This window comes from Saccopteryx leptura, chromosome 3, assembly GCF_036850995.1.
Source record: "Saccopteryx leptura isolate mSacLep1 chromosome 3, mSacLep1_pri_phased_curated, whole genome shotgun sequence".
Classification (NCBI taxonomy): Eukaryota; Metazoa; Chordata; class Mammalia; order Chiroptera; family Emballonuridae; genus Saccopteryx; species Saccopteryx leptura.
In genome coordinates, this window is record NC_089505.1 from 62,521,546 (window position 1) to 62,536,099 (window position 14,554).

The 14,554-nt window shown below is 41.7% G+C and overlaps 1 protein-coding gene across 1 annotated transcript in view; it reads right to left on the reverse strand.

Moving 5' to 3' along the window:
* The window catches only part of ZNF235 (zinc finger protein 235), a 39,722-nt gene that overhangs the window by 21,571 nt on the left and 3,597 nt on the right, over positions 1-14,554 (reverse strand). The window contains exons 3-4 of the mRNA XM_066373704.1: positions 11,317-11,443; positions 10,745-10,828 (exon numbers count right to left, since the gene is read on the reverse strand). Coding sequence (XP_066229801.1) covers positions 10,745-10,828; positions 11,317-11,443 — 211 coding nt within the window. The remainder of the gene's footprint in view (positions 1-10,744; positions 10,829-11,316; positions 11,444-14,554) is intronic.

The following is a 14,554-nucleotide window of genomic DNA, read 5'->3' on the forward strand; positions in this document are numbered from 1 at the left end:
TCCTTCTCAAGCTATTTCAAAAAATTCAAGAGTTAGGAAGACTTCCAAGCTCCTTTTATGAGGCAAGCATAATCCTGATTCCAAAACCAGGCAAAGACAACACAAAGAAAGAAAATTATAGGGCAATATCCCTGATAAATTTAGATGCTAAAATTCTCAACAAAATACTAGCAAACCGAATCCAGCAATATATGAAAAAAATTATACATCATGATCAAGTGGGATTTATTCTGGGGAGGCAAGGCTGGTACAATATTTGCAAATCTATCAATATGATTCATCATATAAACAAAAGGAAGGAGAAAAACCACATGATAATTTCAATAGATGCAGAAAAAGCATTTGATAAAATCCAGCAACCTTTTATGATCAAAATTCTTAGCAAAGTGGGAATACAGGGAACATACCTCAACATGATAAAGGCCATCTATGACAGGCCCACAGCCAACATCATACTCAATGGGCAAAAATTAAAAGCAATCCCCTTAAGATCAGGAACAAGGCAGGGGTGCCTCCTCTCACCACTCTTACTCACCATAGTTCTGGAAGTCCTAGCCACAGCAATCAGACAAGAAGAAATAAAAGGCATCCAAATTGGAAAAGAAGAAGGAAAACTGTCATTATTTGCAGATGATATGATACTGTATATAGAAAACCCTAAAGTCTCAGTCAAAAAACTACTGGAGCTAATAAATAAATTCAGCAAGGTGGCAGGATATAAAATTAATACTCAGAAATCAGAGGCACTTTTATACACCAACAATGATCTGTCTGAAAGAGAAATTAAGGAAACAATCCCTTCACTATTGCAACAAAAAAATAAAGTACCTAGGAGTAAATTTAACCAAGAAGATTAAAAACCTGTACTCGGAAAATTATAAAACATTGATAAAAGAAATACAAACAAGTGGAAGCATATACCGTGTTCATCAATAGGAAGAATAAACATCATTAAAATGTCTACAATACCCAAAACAATTTATAAATTCAATGCAATACCAATTAAAATACCAATGACATACTTCAAAAATATAGAACACATATTCCAAAAGTTTATATGGAACCAAAAAAGAACACGAATAGCAATCTTGAAAAAGAATAAAGTGGGAGGTATACTTCCTGATATCAAGTTATACTACAAGGCCATTTACTCAAAACAGCCTGGTACTGGCATAAGAACAGGCATCTAGATCAATGGAACAGAACAGAGAACCCAGAGATAAACCCGCACCTTTATGGTCAATTGATATTTGACAAAGGAGGTAAGAGCATACAATGGAGTAAAGATAGTCTAACAAATGGTGTTGGGAAAATTGGACAGCAACCTGCAAAAAAATGAAACTAGACCACCAACTTACACCATTCACAAAAGTAAACTCAAAATGGATAAAAGACTTAAATGTAAGCCATGAAATCATAAGCATCTTAGATGAAAACATAGGCAGTAAGCTCTCCGACATCTCTAGCAGCAATATATTTGCTGACTTATCTCCATGGGCAAGTGAAATAAAAGAAAGGATAAACAAATGGGACTATATCAAACTAAAAAGCTTTTGCACAACTAAAGACAATATGAACAGAGTAAAAAGAAAAACCACAATGGGAGAACATATTTATTTGACAATACGTCTGATAAGGGGTTAATAACCAAAATTTATAAAGAATTTGTAAAACTCAACACCAGGAAGATAAACAATCCTATCAAAAAATGGGCAAAAGAAATGAATAGACACTTCTCCAGAGGACATACAGATGGCCATCAGACAGATGAATAAATGTTCAACATCACTAATCATTAGAGAAATGCAAATTAAAACCACAACAAGATATCACCTCACACCAGTCAGAATTGCGCTCATCAACAAAACAGCACAGAATAAGTGCTGACGAGGGTGTGGAGAAAAGGGAACCCTCCTGTACTGCTGGTGAGAATGCAGACTGGTGCAGCCACTGTGGAAAACAGTATGGAGATTCCTCAAAAAATTAAAAATGGAACTGCCTTTTGACCCAGCCATTCCACTTTTAGGAATATAGCCTAAGAACACCATAGCACTGTTTCAAAAGAAGAAATGCACCCCGATGTTTATGGCAGCATTGCTCACAATAGCCAAGATCTGGGCCTGACCTGTGGTGGCGCAGTGGATAAAGCGTCAACCTGGAAATGCTGAGGTTGTCGGTTCAAAACCCTGGGCTTGCCTGGTCAAGGCACATATGGGAGTTGATGCTTCCTGCTCCCCCCCCTCCCCTCTCTATAATGAATAAATAAAATCTTTAAAAAAAAAAAAAAAAAAAAAAAAAACAACAATAGCAAAGATCTGGAAACAGCCCAAGTGTCCGTCAGTGGATGAGTGGAAAAGCTGTGGTACATACACACAATGGAATACTATGGGACCATAAAAAAGAAGGAAATCTTACCTTTGTGACAACATGGATGGACATGGAAACTATTATGTTAAGTGAAATAAGCCAGGCAGAAAAAGAAAAATATCATATGACCTCACTCATTTGAGGAATCCAATGAACAATGTGAACTGAGGAATGAAATTGAGACAGAGGAGGGATCAAAGGGACCAGAGAGAAAGCGGACAGAGGGAAAGGGGATGATAGGATGGGATAAACCTGAAGGAAAGGGGGGAGGGCGTTATAAGGAGGGGGGCAAGAAAGATGTTGAGGGGAATACGGGGGAGGGGGGATGCATTTGGGGCGACACTAGAATCTATGTAAACACCATAAATTAAAATCAATAATAAAATTTAAAAAAATACACCTTATTAAAAGACATTTGGCCTGACCAGATGATGGTGACCCCATGGTCACTGGGCTTGAAGTCCAAGGTCGCTGGCTTGAGCAAGGGGTCACTGGCTTGGCTGGAGTTCCCTGGGTCAAGGCAATGAACAACTAAGGTGCCACAATAAAGAATTGATGCTTCTCAAGTCTCTCCCTTCTTATCTGTCTCTATCTGTTCCTTTGTCTGTCTCTGTCTCTCTCTCTCTAAAAAATAAAATAAAATAAAATGACATTTGTTCACAGTAAGATGCCATTAAATAAATAAAAAGAGAATGAAAATTGGGATAAAATACCTACAAACATATATATCTGTGTCTAGGATATTTTATCAAGAATTCTTAAAATTCAGTATTATGACAAATCAATTTTTTAAATGGACAAATATCTCAACTCAAATACTACAGAAAGATACACCAATGAGCAAGGCAAACTCTAAAAGACAAACCTGAAATGATGTTTAAAATCACTGTTCATCAACACAACAAACTACCCTTACATACCTTCTAGAATTGCTAAAATTATGACCAATGATGATCCCAGTTGCACCCTTGTGCATTCCTAGTGAGAATTCAAATTGGTACAACTACTGTGAAAAAGCTTGCGAGTTTCTTTTTTTTTTTTTTTTTTTTTTTTTTTAGAGACAGAGAGAGGGATAGATAGGTACAGACAGACAGGAATGGAGAGAGATGAGAAGCATCAATCATCAGTTTTTTGTTGCGACACCTTAGTTGTTCATTGATTGCTTTCTCATATGTGCCTTGACTGCGGGCCTTCGGTAGACCGAGTAACCCCTTGCTCGAGCCAGAGACTTTGGGTCCAAGCTAGTGAGCTTTGCTCAATCCAGGTGAGTCCACGCTCAAGCTGGCGACCTTGGGGTCTCGAACCTGGGTCCTCTGCATCCCAGTCCGACACTCTATCCACTGTGCCACCGCCTGGTCAGGCGCGAGTTTCTTAAATTAAACATACACCTACCAAATGACCAGGGTAATTCCACGCCTACATATTTACCCAAGAGAAAAAATAACCTGTATGTGACTTTTCATAGCAGCTTTGGTCATAGTAGCTAAAAAACAAAAATAAACTAAGTCCTCCAAAATGGTGAGTGGACAAAGATACGGCATTGTCATATAAAGAAATATTGTGCAGCAATAGGAAAAAACTATTGAAACACACATCTCAAAAACATGCTAAGAGAAAGAAATCAGACACAAAGAATGCTCGAGAGCAGGCCACGGCTGCCTGGGGACAGCACGGTTGTACCATGTGCAGCCCTACCAGGAATGCGTGAGACTGCAGTTGGGGTCATCACTGCTCACAATTTTAACTCTTCTAGTGGATGTGTAATGGCTGCTGTAGTTTTGATAATGACTGGTGATTTTAAACACCATTTTAGGTGTGTCTATTCAAGTTTATCATGATTTGTGTATCTTTTTTTGTGTTGTATTTGAGTTCAGATCATTGTCTATTTTAAAAAACTGACTTGTCTTATAAGAAGTCTTTACAAAATATCCTGGACACTAAAACGTTTGCAGTTATTTAATCCCAATCTGCAATGCCTTTTCATTTCTCCTTTATTTTTTTTTTTAAGAAACAGGAAGAGGAGAGGAGGGTGGGACAGAGATTGAGACAGACTAAGAGAGAATGGAAAGAGGAGGATGTAAAAAGGAGGGAGAGAGGGAGAGAGAGAGAGAGAGAAGCATTCATTTGTTGTTCAACTTAGTTGTACATTCATTGTTCACTTCCTGTAAGTGCCCTGACTGGGGATCAAACCCACAACCTTGGTTTTTCGGGACAACACTCTACCAACTGGCCAGTGCTATCTGATGAAACAGTATAAACATGTCTGACTATGTTCTACTCTTTTCATTACTTTTGTATTGTCAGTATTTCTAAAATAAAAATTTCAAAGCCACCCTGGTTGGTTGGCTCAGCAGTAGAGTGTCGGCCCGGCATGTGGAAGTCATAGGTTCGATTCCCGGCCAGGGCACACAGGAGAAGCTCCCATTTGCTTCTCTACCCTTTGCCCTCTCCTTTCTTTCCATCTCTCCCACAGCCAAGGCTCCATTGGAGCAAAGTTGGTCCGGGCACTGAGGATGGCTTCATGACCTCCACCTCAGGTGCTACATCAGTTCCAGCTGCAACAGAGCAACTTCCCAGATGGGCACACCATCGCCCCCTAGTGGGCATACCGGGTGGATCCCAGTCAGGCACATGGGGGAGTCTGTCTCTGCCTCCCCGCTTCCAACTTCAGGGAAAAAAAAAAAAGAAAAAAACCTCAAAGCCATGGAAGAAGAAAAAGGACATCATCCAGATCATGGTGTGTGTGTGGGGAAAGCTGGAGAAGCTGACAATTCAGTGACTTTTTACGCTGTTGGGTCCATTTATAAGCAACGGGAAAAGGTATGGTGATGAATGTTCAAACAACTCAACTGTAACAAACTGTATCTCATTAAAATATTTTTACCATGTATGTCCCCAGTTTGGTGGTTTATTATACAATTAACCAATTGAAGCACAAACACAATTTTAGAATTAACTAATGAAAATGAGTTTCATCTGTAACTCCTCCCCCTTTTGTGGCTGTTGAGCCCGCAGGACAATGGCACGGTGGCGCGTCAGGCGCCCACACAAACGTCACGGGCTTAACTGAGGGCCCTACTGAGCGCAAACAGGCTGAACTCCCCACTCAGGCACTTACAAACCATGTGATGTTTTTCTAAAGCATTAAGTTTCAGCTATATAAAAACAGACCCTTATATCACCTAAGGATTAAATGCATACAAAGTGCTTCTTATAATCCTCATGACAAATTACCGTATTTTATAAGATGCACCCTTTCTGAAAAATTTGGGGTCTAAAAACTGGGTGAGTCTTATATAGTTGTAGGTTTTTTTTACTTGCATTTCCCAGTTTTTCGTGCAGATGAGGAGTTGTATGAATTTTATAATGAGTAAAACTTGAGTTCAACAACTTTATGTAATACTTTTTTTTCAAATTTCGGGCCCCAAAACTAAGGTGCGGGTTATACATGGGAGCATCTAATACATGGGGAAATATGATAATTTAGAGTATTACCAAATTTCCTGGCCTGTGGTGGCGCAGTGAATAAAACATCAACCTGGAATGCTGAGGTTGCCAGTTTGATAGCCTGGCTTGCCTGGTCAAGGCCCATGCGAGAAGCAACCAATGAACAACTAAAGTGAAGCAACTATGAGTTGATACACTTCTTGCTCTACCACCCCCTCCATAAAATCAATAAATACAATTTTTTTTTTACAAAAAAAAAGGGTATTGGCCTGACCTGTGGTGGCACAGTGGATAAAGCGTTGACCTGGAATGCTGAGGTTGCCAGTTCAAAACCCTGGCCTTGCCCGGTCAAGGCACATATGGGAGTTGAAGCTTCCTGCTCCTCCCCCCCTTCTCTCTCTCTCTCTCTCTCTCTCTCTCTCTCACCCCTCTAAAATGAATAAATAAATAAAATTTTAAAAAAGGGTATTACCAATTTATACAAATTACACTTGAACTTTCTCAGAATTGCAAAAGTTTCAGTGTTTCAGTGATTTCTTCTCTTTTCCTCCACAGGAGTCTCCTTATTCACACAGCTGTATCAGTGACTTCTCTAAATGTCTTATTTGACATTTCTACCAGAGAACTTCACCTGGGTCCTGTGATGGGTTAAGTATTTGTAGAGAGCGAGAGGGAGGATAGGATGGATTGGTGAGCGATGACTGCCTAGCTGGGGATAGGGATTCCACAAAAAATACCTGTTAAAACTAATAAATAAATTCAGCAAAGCAGCACCACACAATGTCCACACACAAAGATCAGCTGCATTTCTATACACAGTGAACAATCTGAAAAGGAAATTACGAAAATAATTCCAGTAAAGTACAGCACAGTGAATATAGTCAATAATATTACAATAACTACGTATGGTGCCAGGTGGGCACTGGAAATATCAGGGGATCACGTTGGAAATTATATGACTGTCTAACCACTATGCTGCACACCTGAAACTAATATAAAGAAATATTGAATGTTCACTGTAATAGAAGAATAAAAAAAGGTAACAAATGCACATGATAAAATACAAACATATTCAATAATTATGTTTGAAGACAAAAACAAAACAAAACAATTCCATTGACCACAGCTTCAAAAAGAATAAAATACTTAGGAATTAATCAAGAGGGTGAAAGATTTGTACACCAAACACTATAAAACACTGATAAAATTAAGAAGATATTAAAAATGGAATAACGTCCTATGTTCTTGAACTGGAAGACTTAATACTGTTAAGATGTCACAGTTACCCAAAAGGACCTACAGATTGGAAGCTATCCCTGTCAACATCTCACCTGACCCATGCTGATGTAGTGGATAGAGCATCGACCTGGAACACTGAGGTCCCCAGTTCAAAACCCCAGGCTTGCCTGGTCAAGGCACATAGGAGAAGCAACTACTACAAGTTGGTGCTTCCTGCTCCTCCCTTATGGCCATTCTCTCTCTAAAATCAATAAAATCTTAAAAAAAAAAAAATCCTGCCCTGGCTGAATAGCTCAGTTGGTTAGAGCACTGTCCCAAAGCACAGAGGCTGCTCATTTGATCACGAGTTCAGCAACCAGTGATCTCTCTCCCCCCACCTTCTTCTCTCACTGAAATTAATTAAAAAAAAAAAATCCCAACACCAGAAATAGACATACTCATCCTAAAATTCACATGAAATCTTACAGGAACCCAACTAGCCAAAACAGTTTTGAAAAACAAGAAAAAAGTTGGAAGACTTACACCCTGATTTTAAAATTTACTATAAAGCTATAGTGTGGCACTGACATACAGACAGACACACATACACACCAAGGAAGCAGCCCAGGGAGCCCAGAAATGAACTACTGCAGACAGCAGGGGTCGTCAACCTTTTATACCTACCGCCCACTTTTGTATCCACCCACCGGTTCCACAGTAATGGTGATTTATAAAGTAGGGAAGTAACTTTAATTTATAAAATTTATAAAGCAGAGTTACAGCAAGTTAAAGCATATAATAATACTTACTTACCAAGTACTTTATGTCAGATTTTCGCTAAGTTTGGCAGAATAAATCTTTATAAAACAACTTAATAGAGTTAAATCTATCTTTTTATTTATACTTTGGTTGCTCCACTACCGCCCACCATGAAAGCTGGAACACCCACTAGTGGGCGGTAGGGACCAGGCTGACTATCACTGGCATATAGAGTCAAATGATTTTAGACAAGGATGCCAAGATCACTCAATAAGGAAAGGACCATCTTTTCAAAAAATGGTTCCGGGAAAAATGAATATCCACATGCAAAAGAATGAAGTTAGACCCTTTCTTACACTGTATACAAATATTCATTCAAAATGCAAAGACCTAGATATAAGACCTAAAACTATACAAATCTTAGGAGAAAACAGAGCAAAAGCCCCACGACATTGCATTTGGGAAGGGAATTCTTAGATATGACACCAAAGGCACAGGCAACAAAAGAAAATTCTGTCTGATTTTTGTCTGTGGCCTTTTTACTTTGTTTATAGGCCTTGTTATTCTTTATCTTCTTTTTTCTTTTTCTTTCTTTCTTTTTAGATAGAGACAGGATCATCAATAGCCTGGCCGGCCAGCTCAGTCCGAGCGTGGTCCTGATACACCAAGGCTGCGGGTTTGATCCCCAGTCAGGGCACATGCAAGAAGTGACCAATGGGTGCACAACAAAGTGGAACAACAAAATGAATGCTGCTTTCTCTCTCTCTCTCCCTCCCTCTCCCTCGCTCCCTTCCTCCGTCTCTCTAGAATCAATAAATCAACAAAAAGAAAAAAAAAATTGCTCTTGTGATAATTAAAAACTTTTGTGCATCAAAAGAATAAAAAGACCCTGGCCAGATAGTTCAGTTGGTTAGAGTAGGGCACTGTCCTAAAGAACAGAGGTTGCTGGTTTGAAACCTGATCAGGCCTGACCTGTGGTGGCGTAGTGGATAAAGCGTCAACCTGGAAATGCTGAGGTCGCCGGTTCGAAACCCTGGGCTTGCCTGGTCAGGGCACATATGGGAGTTGATGCTTCCTGCTCCTCCCTACCTTCTCTCTCTCTGTTCTTTCTCTCTCTCTCTCTGTCTCTCCCTCTCCTCTCTAAAAATAAATAAATAAAAATTAAAAAAAAAAAAAAAAAAAAAAAGAAACCTGATCAGGGCATATTCATGATTGTATTGATGGTCCTGTCTCTATGTAAAAAGAAAGAAAAGAAAAGAAAAGGAAAGAAGAAAGAAAGAAAAAAGATAAAGAATAAAAAGGCCTATAAACAAAGTAAAAAGGCCACAGACAAAAATCAGACAGAATAAGAGAAAATTTTTGTAAATCATGTATCTGAAATGGGATTAATATTTAGAATACATAGAGAACTCCTAAAACTCAACAACAGAAAACAAACACCCTGATTCAAAAACAAGCAAAAGACATTGGGGGAATTCTCTGTGAAATGTATGACTGTCTGACCACTATACCTGAAACCAATACCAAAGAATACTGAATATCAATTTTTTTTGTGTGACAAAGTCAAAGAGAGGGACAGATAGGGACAGACAGACAGGAAGGGAGAGAGATGAGAAGCATCAGTTCTTTGTTGCAGCTCCTTAGTTCATTGCTTTCTCATATGTGCCTTGACCGGGGGGCTACAGCAGACCGAGTGACCCCTTGCTCGAGCCAGCAACCTTGGGCTCAAGCTGGTAAGCTTTGCTCAAACCAGATGAACCCGCACTCAAGCTGGCGACCTCGGGGTCTCAAACCTGGGTCCTCTGCATTCCAGTCCGACGCTCTATCCACTACACCACCGCCTGGACAAGCTATTTAATGTAAATTGTAATTGAAAAATTCTTTTTAAAAATAGGCACAAGATTTGAACATATATTTCTCCAAAGATACACAAATGGTCAGCATGCATGTGAAAAGATGCTTAACATTAATCATTAGCAAAATGCAAAACAAAGCAAGGAGATACCACTTTACACTCATTAGGATGGCTATTATTTAAAAACAAAAAACAAACAAGTATTGGCGAGGATATGGCAAATTGGAACCCTTGTGCATTGCTGGTGGGAACGTTAAGTGGTACACCTACTATGGAAAATGGTATGGGGCTCCTCAAAAATTAAAAATAGCCCCTGGCTGGTTGGCTCAATGGTAGAGCATCAGCTTGGCGTGTGGAAGTCCCAGGTTCAATTCCTAGTCAGGGCACACAGAAGAAGTGACCATCTGCTTCTCCACCCCTCCCGATCCCCTTCCCCTCCTACAGCCATGGCTCAAATGAGCAAGTTGGCCCCAGTCACTGAGGATGGCTCCATAGCCTTGCCTTGGCTGCCAAGCAATGGAGCAGCAATCGGCTTTAGACAGAGATTGCTGGATGGACCCCAGTTGGGGAACATGCAGGAATCTGTCTCTGTCTGCCAGCCTCTCACTTGATTTAAAAAATTAAAAATGAAATTACTGCCCTGGCTGTGTATCTAATTGGTTAGAGCTCATCCAGATACTCCAAGGTTGCAGGTTCCATTCCAGGTCAGGGCACATACAAGAATCAACTAATAAATGTATAATAAGTGGAACAAACCAATGTTTCTCTCTCTTCCTCTCTCTATCCCCCTTTTGTGGGAGACTGCAAGCTGACAGGGCCTTGCAGTTTAGATTTGTGGGGGACAAAGGTGTGGGGGACTGACAGGGTCCTTGCTGTCCATCCCCCCGCCTCACTTGCCTGCTTAAGTTGCTAAAGGCTAAGCTCTTCCCCACAACCTCTGGATTTTGTTCTGAGTGAAACAAAAAGCCAGCGGAAGGTGTGAAGCAGAGGAGTGACATGATGTGACTGATGTTCCCAGGTCCCTGTGTGGCGAGCAGATCACCCGGGAGACAGAGACACTTCAAGGACACCAGCGGCAGCGCTCCCCTGGAGGCCTACCTCTTTGAGTCTGGATCTCTGTCACCCAAAGCTTTTCCTCTCTCTCCAACTGGGCTATCACATCTGGTTTAGAGGACTGATGCCCTGTGAAGAGACAAGATTGAGCTGAAACATTAAAGGTAAAAAATTCTAAAACATCTAGGTCCCAATCCCATGATGTACGGCTCTGCTCCCCCCCCCCCCCAGCAGTGTTTATCCAACACTCTGATACAGCTTACTAAATTTCATGACCCACCAACGGATCATGACCCACAATTTAAAATATAAATATATAAGGTTTAAAGAGCCAGCTATAGCCAAGCTCAAATGATCATTTATAGTTAATTTATAAAAATCTACCGTTTACCTTGGAACAAAGACTAGAAATGTCTTGTCTCTAAGTTTCAAAGACTGGAAAACTCTGGTCTCTAAGGGGTCCTGAAGCCTTAAGGTAGTGGGCAGAGGCCAGGGATGCTACCAAACATCCCGAAATGCGCAGGACAGGCCCCACGGCATTTATCTGACCTAAATGTCAACAGCGCCGAGACTGAGAAACCCTACTCAAGGGGACGGTAGAGGGCGCCCGTGCTCACCCACGGAGACCAAGTTCCTGAAGTTCTCCAGGGTCACGTCCCGGTACAGCGTCCTCTGGGACGGGGCCAGCAGCCCCAGCTCCTCCTCCGAGAAGACCACGGCCACGTCCTTAAAGGTCACCGCCTCCTACAACAGCAAACACACGTAGCCTCAACCTCACCACTGGGACGAGGGCAGCCAGGGCAGTGCTGGGAAGGCGAAGGAGAGATGTAGGAGATGAGCTGTTCCAGACTCTAAGGGACCCGAACAACTCTTTTTAGTGGAGTTTCTCCTCTTCCCCTTACACAATCACAACAAAAAGGGAGGAAGAGGAAGAAACCAAGAGAAACATACAAAAATCGTGTACATTTATCACGGTGCCTTTTACATAGTTAAGGAAGCCTTGTTAAATCACGACACCCACAAGTTTCATAATTAGACTGTCAGTGCCAGACACTGTAAGAAGTTAATTTAGAGTCAACAGTATATAATGGTGCCTACCTCCTCCTCTCCCTGGTAGTACCGCTATTCATCTATGTCAGCCAATCTAACAGGCCTTCAGGACCCCTCGGGGGCAGGTACGCAAACATTCTGTTCCCAGGAACATGCTGTATCTGTTGATTGCAGTGGCATTCAGTGTCACAGTTAAGAGCACAGGCTCTGGAGACTGAGTGCCTCCATTCACACTCTAAGGCTCTGTCCATTACTAGCTTTGTCACCTTGAACTAGTCACCTTCCTTCTCAATTCGTCAATTTCCATATTGTATCACAGTACTTGAGGGGATTAAATGAGGCTATGTCAAGGACTTAGGACAGTATCTGACACATGCGAAGTACTCAATAAATGTCAACCATCACTATGATAACTATCATTATTCATGCCAGAAGGTGTTTCATAAAAGTGATGATCTAGCCCTGGTAGGATAGCTTGGTTGATGAGAGCATTGTTCCAATATCCAGAGGCTACCAGTTCAATCCCCAGTCAGGGCACATACAGGAACAGATCAGTGTTCCTGTCTCTCTCCTCTCCTCTCTCTAAAAATCAACGAATAAATTTTTAATAAGGTGATGATCTATGTTTAACCATACTAAATAATTAAATGATGCAATAATTTAAAAATGTTTGTTAATAATGCTGCAAAAAAAACATATTTTTACATGGATCTCAGCCAACTTGTCTAGCTTTTACTTAGAATAAGTTCCAAGAAGTAGCAATTGTGCTTCTAAAAATACATGTCTCTGTTTTGCTAGTATAATGGCAATTTTCCCATTTCACTTTTCCTTTAAGAGATTAGAAGTGTCCCCGATTCTCCAGATTCTGGCCAAAACTTGACAGTATCTTATTTTTAAAATCCTGGGTAATCTGATAAGTGATAAAAAACAGTTCTTTTTAAATATTTCCATATATTTGCCTTTTTAAAAAGGTCATCTTTGGATATTTTTTCATGTACTGACGGTCCATTCTACTCGCTCACATCTTCAATCTCATTCATCAATCAGTGAGATGCCTCCTGAGAACAACGCACCTTCTCTTGCATGTGCAAACTCCCATCCTCATCCCTCATTCGGTTCTTATCTGTCTCATAACTTTCTGTATGGTGTTTTTCTCTGTGGAAATTAAAATTATTTATCTAAAGACTTTGCTGATCTCTGTATTTATTTGATGTGGCTGGAGTTCCGATCATCAACTACTGAACAAATAGCTACCACATGTGGGAAGAGACAAATGCTGAGAAAACTGCCTCAGGGGAGGGGCTGTCTTATCCGTGGGGACCCACATCCAGCAGACATGCCAGGCACGCACACAGCGTGACCTCGGCCCCACAATGCAGCAGTCACCTTTCTTCTGGGTCTCTCCATTGACCCTAACTCGGGAAACCTGAAACTCCTGGCTCAGGTCATTGAACCACGAGTGTGTAACAAATAATATAAACAGATCCACTTCAAAATGGAATTGGAGCTGCCATCCCAGAGGAGGTGCCTGGCAAGTTTTACTCCTCAAACTTTGAGACTGTTACAACTGGGCAAAATAACCTTTGGACTGGGCCTCAAGCAGCAGCATATCCCCAACAACTGTTTGCAGAGCTAACAGGAAAGCAGACATTCTGATTTATAAAATTATATTCTTTATAATTACCATCACTGTGGTAGCTACTCTGCACCTATAGAAATTCCACCCTTAGCTTATTACCATCCACATAAATTCCTCCCTTCTATTCATGTATAATTACCCCCCTTCCTTTTTCAGAATTACCCCTGGCCTTTGTCTCCTAATGGGAACATAGTTGGGTTTCTCCTCGAATCTCTTGCTTCCCCAATAGCTACTTTTTTTGCATCTCAAATGAAAGCTTAGCCCTGGCCAGTGGCTCAGTGGTCAAGTACTGGCCTGGCATGTGAATGTCTGGGGTTTCATTCCCAGTCAGGGCACACAGAAGCAACCATCTGCTTCTCCACGTCTCCCCATCCCCTTTCTCTCTCTCTTCCTCTCCCACAGCCATGGCTCTATTGGTTCCAGTGAGTTGGCCCCAGGCACTGAGGATGGCTCCCTGGAGCCTTTGCCTCAGGTTGTGAACATGGTCCTAGATGGGCAGAGCATTGGCCCTAGACAGGGGCTGCTGGGTGGATCCTGGTCAGGTCGGGGCATATACAGGAGTCTATCTCCCCTATTCTCACTTGGAAAAAGAAGGAAAATAAAATGAATGCTTGTTGCCTTTTACTCTGGCCTTTTTTTTTTTTTTTTTTTTTTTTTTGTATTTTTCTGAAGCTGGAAACGGGGAGAGACAGTCAGACAGACTCCCGCATGCGCCCGACTGGGATCCACCCGGCACGCCCACCAGGGGCGACGCTCTGCCCCTCCGGGGCGTCGCTCTGCCGCGACCAAAGCCACTCTCTAGCGCCCGGGGCAGAGGCCAAGGAGCCATCCCCAGCGCCGGGGCCATCTTTGCTCCAATGGAGCCTTGGCTGCGGGAGGGGAAGAGATAGACAGAGAGGAAGGAGGGGGGGGGGTGGAGAGCAAATGGGCGCTTCTCCTATGTGCCCTGGCCGGGAATCAAACCCGGGTCCCCCGCACGCCAGGCCGACGCTCTACCGCTGAGCCAACTAGCCAGGGCCTCTGGCCTTTTATTTTTAAGTTAGTTGTCAGCTAGGGCCTGAGTGAGCTTCAGTAGGTATCTGAACGTTCACAAATCTATTTATGTCAAAATGCAAACAAGACCATCTATATCCTTACTCTCCTGTTCCAGGGAATAAGGCCAAGCA